Source organism: Limulus polyphemus, unplaced genomic scaffold, assembly GCF_000517525.1.
Source record: "Limulus polyphemus unplaced genomic scaffold, Limulus_polyphemus-2.1.2 Scaffold1763, whole genome shotgun sequence".
NCBI classification, from domain to species: Eukaryota; Metazoa; Arthropoda; class Merostomata; order Xiphosura; family Limulidae; genus Limulus; species Limulus polyphemus.
In genome coordinates this window covers 150,081-153,735 of record NW_013667373.1, presented here as the reverse complement: position 1 = coordinate 153,735, position 3,655 = coordinate 150,081, and the positions used below count along the sequence as shown (strand labels likewise).

At 30.5% G+C, this 3,655-nt stretch overlaps 1 protein-coding gene across 1 annotated transcript in view; it reads right to left on the bottom strand.

The window, feature by feature from the left end:
* Positions 1–263: 263 nt before the first annotated feature.
* The window catches only part of LOC106464863 (TBC1 domain family member 8-like), a 33,630-nt gene continuing 30,238 nt past the window's right edge, over positions 264–3,655 (bottom strand). The window contains exon 11 of the mRNA XM_022392654.1: positions 264–3,173. Coding sequence (XP_022248362.1) covers positions 3,029–3,173 — 145 coding nt within the window. The 3' untranslated portion in view covers positions 264–3,028. The remainder of the gene's footprint in view (positions 3,174–3,655) is intronic.

The window sequence follows — 3,655 nt, the reverse complement described above, 5'->3', positions numbered from 1 at the left end:
ATATGATCGCCCTTTCATTCGAAGGGGCGTAATAATAGTGTACGACCAATACCACTATTCGTTGGCAAAAAGAGTAGCCCAAAACTTGGTGGTGGATGGTGCGGATTAGCTGCATTCCCTCTAGTCGTTTACCGCTAAACTAGCGACGGCTAGGTGGAGAGGATATATAAATCTACCAGAGAATCACGGAGGATGACGCCTCACCATTTAAGGTGCCTCAACTGGACAATGCTCTGTGCAGAAAATACAACAGCAGTTTCAGGATGGTTTTTCATTTTCTTTATTATTCAAAAAAAAAAAAGTTACAAGATCAGAATCACGCATGGAATGACAAAGCTTACATTTACTAACTACAACAATCACTGAGTATTCTTAACGATTGAGTATAATTGTGACAAGAACTTCAGTATATAAACTGGCCGTTTTAGTGTTGTACTTAATAGTCTAATATGCATTTTTGCTTGAGTGTATGTAAATGCAGCAAAACCAGTATTAACTATTACTATTTTTAAAAACCTAATAATGCGTTTCTTCAATATTATCATGAGATCGGTATCTAGAAAAGGTTTTCAATAGATGTGCAATCTGTTTTTACACATAAAGCTACTATATTTGCTATCAGTGCCATGCTCACCACATGGATCAAACCCTGAAATTTAGCATTCTAGTCCTTTAAATTTCCCACTGAGCCACAAGGGGCAGGAATGTACAAACTAGATAACAGTATTATGATCTTAGTACTTTGTATGAAAGTTTCAATCCCCTGATAATATGATATACACATATGGTGTGTAAGATGATACACATAAGTTATATTAATTCAAAAATGTACACTCATTTGTTCTGGTTTTCAATAACAATATACACGTTCAATATCTTTTCAAGAAGATAAAAGTTTGTTATACAATCTAAAAAAAAATGCCAAAAACCTATAGTTTGTAGTCTATCCATATGCTTCTTCATAGTCATTTCATGCCTAGAGAAAATAAAACATTTAATTAGTTCTGAATATATATATTATTGTTGGGGGAATATACTGTTCCTTTTTTGTGTCTTTTTACTTTATGTATAATAAACTTCTTTTATGGTTTTGTGTAATATCTAAATCAAAGTTGGTGGGACTATGTACCTTTGTTTCCACAGATGTATCTAAAATCATTCAGTCCAACAAGTTTATCTTTTATAATTAATGACGATACCTATCCATGCACTGTGTTAACCATACTTCAAAAACTTTTAAATACTTGGTCCTTGTTTCACAATATGGGCTGATGATTCCTACAAGTGATTTGGTTATGGATGAAAAAAAAAAGGAACAGTTTATCAAAACCTGTTTGATTTAACTTAGACAATTTCTAGAGCTACCTATTCCTAGAAATGTTTCAATTTTGATTTTCCTCATTTCTTAACAGAAGATTTCTTCAAGTCTTTAAAGTGTCTGAATAATGCCACAAAAATGTTTTAATAAAGCTTGCTGGCTGTTTAGAAATAACTTTAGACAGCTGTAAAGCATACTACTAAAGAACAGAAAGTATCTGTGATGGTTATATAATAACTTATTTTTATCTTACACTTCTCCCTTGATGTTCAGAAAAGTTACTTGTGCTGAATGTTGTTTACCAACCATACTATTAATCTTCAGAAACACATATAAAAAATGAACAAAATTCACTTAAGTAAGGCATTTTGATGATAATTGTAAGACGCTGCTACTAGTAGACTAGCAAATAACAAAAGGACTCCATCTCCTGACAAATAAAATAAACTTTGTCTTTAAACAAACAATATTGTACAAGATACCATGATGATAAGAAATTATACATAAATCACATCACCTTGAAAGGTAAAACAATGTGATAAACATATTTCAAACATACATAACAAAATAAACAAGTGTATTCGATAAATTATATATATATTTATAACTAGTTTTTGGCACCAATTCTTTATAATCCTTCAAGCAAAATTCAAAACTCATTTTGAAGAACTTGATATAATATTCTAATACACGGTGTTATCAAACAAGAATTTCAACACTGGTAAAGTAAATACAAGATACATTAACAACTGATGTTTTTTTATCTCAGTGGATGAGTAATTCATCCATTTCAATAGTGTAACAATTATGAATATTATAAGAGCAAAGCTTAACATAATCATAACACTTGTGTTTATTTCATGGAAATTGCACGAGGCTGAGATGGCAAGGGAAATAGCAGAATAATTTATACTGTCCAAGACTTTTGGACCAATAAAGCATCTGTTTGCTAGCCAATAGAATAACATGTTAAGTTATGAAACATGATTTTTATCTTAATGAGCACACCTACAGTGCTATAGATAATTAATTTCTACCAAAGTTTTGACTTGCATCACCTTAAAGTGTAAGATAAAATAGTATAGGTTGATATCTATCATGTAAATGCAAGAAAACAACATGTTCCTTCTGTAAATGAAAGGTTAAGTTAAGTCTACATAACGATCATCTAGTATATTTGTAAGTATGCTACTGTTTAACTCTTTGAATATTGTGCTAATAATATGATATGACAAAGTTGAAAATACACACAGCACAGCACAAGACAACAACCCTCAGGAAAAGTATCAACTATTTAGTTCTAAGTTCCTTTAAACTACTGTATAATTTGACAAACAAATTATGGTAAAGTTTCAACTATTCTATTAACACACACAAGTGATACATAACAACTACATGTATACACCACATCAAAGGCTAAAAGTTACATATCTCCTTGCACTTGAAAAAACAAATGGAATTTTCACAGACTAAAAGTATTCGTACTTAATGTGAACTGTTGTAGTTTTAACATTTCTTTATAATTCCATAATAAACAATTAAGTTGTCAGAAAAAATACTCAATGATTAATTGACAAAAAAAAAGTGCTAAGCATTATGTTTCTGATAATTACACCAAGTTTTGTTAAAGTATAATGTACATCAAAAACTAGAAAAGGCAAAAATCAGTTGTTTGAATCAGACTTTAAAGTCACTAATAGATAAACAAAACTACACTGCTGACAGACTGAATTCTTGTAGTTCAGCTGGACTCTTCACAGCCGATGGTTTCAAACTTGATTTTTTTGGTGTGCAACCAGCATGAGGGGGCAAAGGGCCTTGGAAATCACGAAAAGCCAACTTCCTATTGGCTGAACTGGGAAAAGTTATTTAAAAAAGGAAATTATTCAAATGAGAGATTCATTAAAAAAACCTAAGAAAATCAATATATTTGAAAATTATTATTTTTGAATAACAATGCTTCGTCTAACCGCTAACCTTAATTAATTTTGTACTGAAAGTATGTAATCTTGATAATATGTTATTCCACATAATGAGCCTGTTATCTTGATTGTTGACTCGCATTCAAACTTTTATTGAACTACTATTTCATGAACTTATGTCAATAAGTTTAGTATCAAACTGTAGATTATAATTCAAATTTTAGTATTATATATTACTCAATTTCTTAATTTAGAAGTAAATATTAAAAAACACAGATAAACATTGATTTTTGTGTGTCATGTGGTATGTTGAATACAGCACTGGTCCAAATTAGATGTTTGTGAAGTCAAAATACTAAGTCTATAGTTTTGTACAAATTAGGAACTCAAATTACCGATACTGACAAGCTAGAAT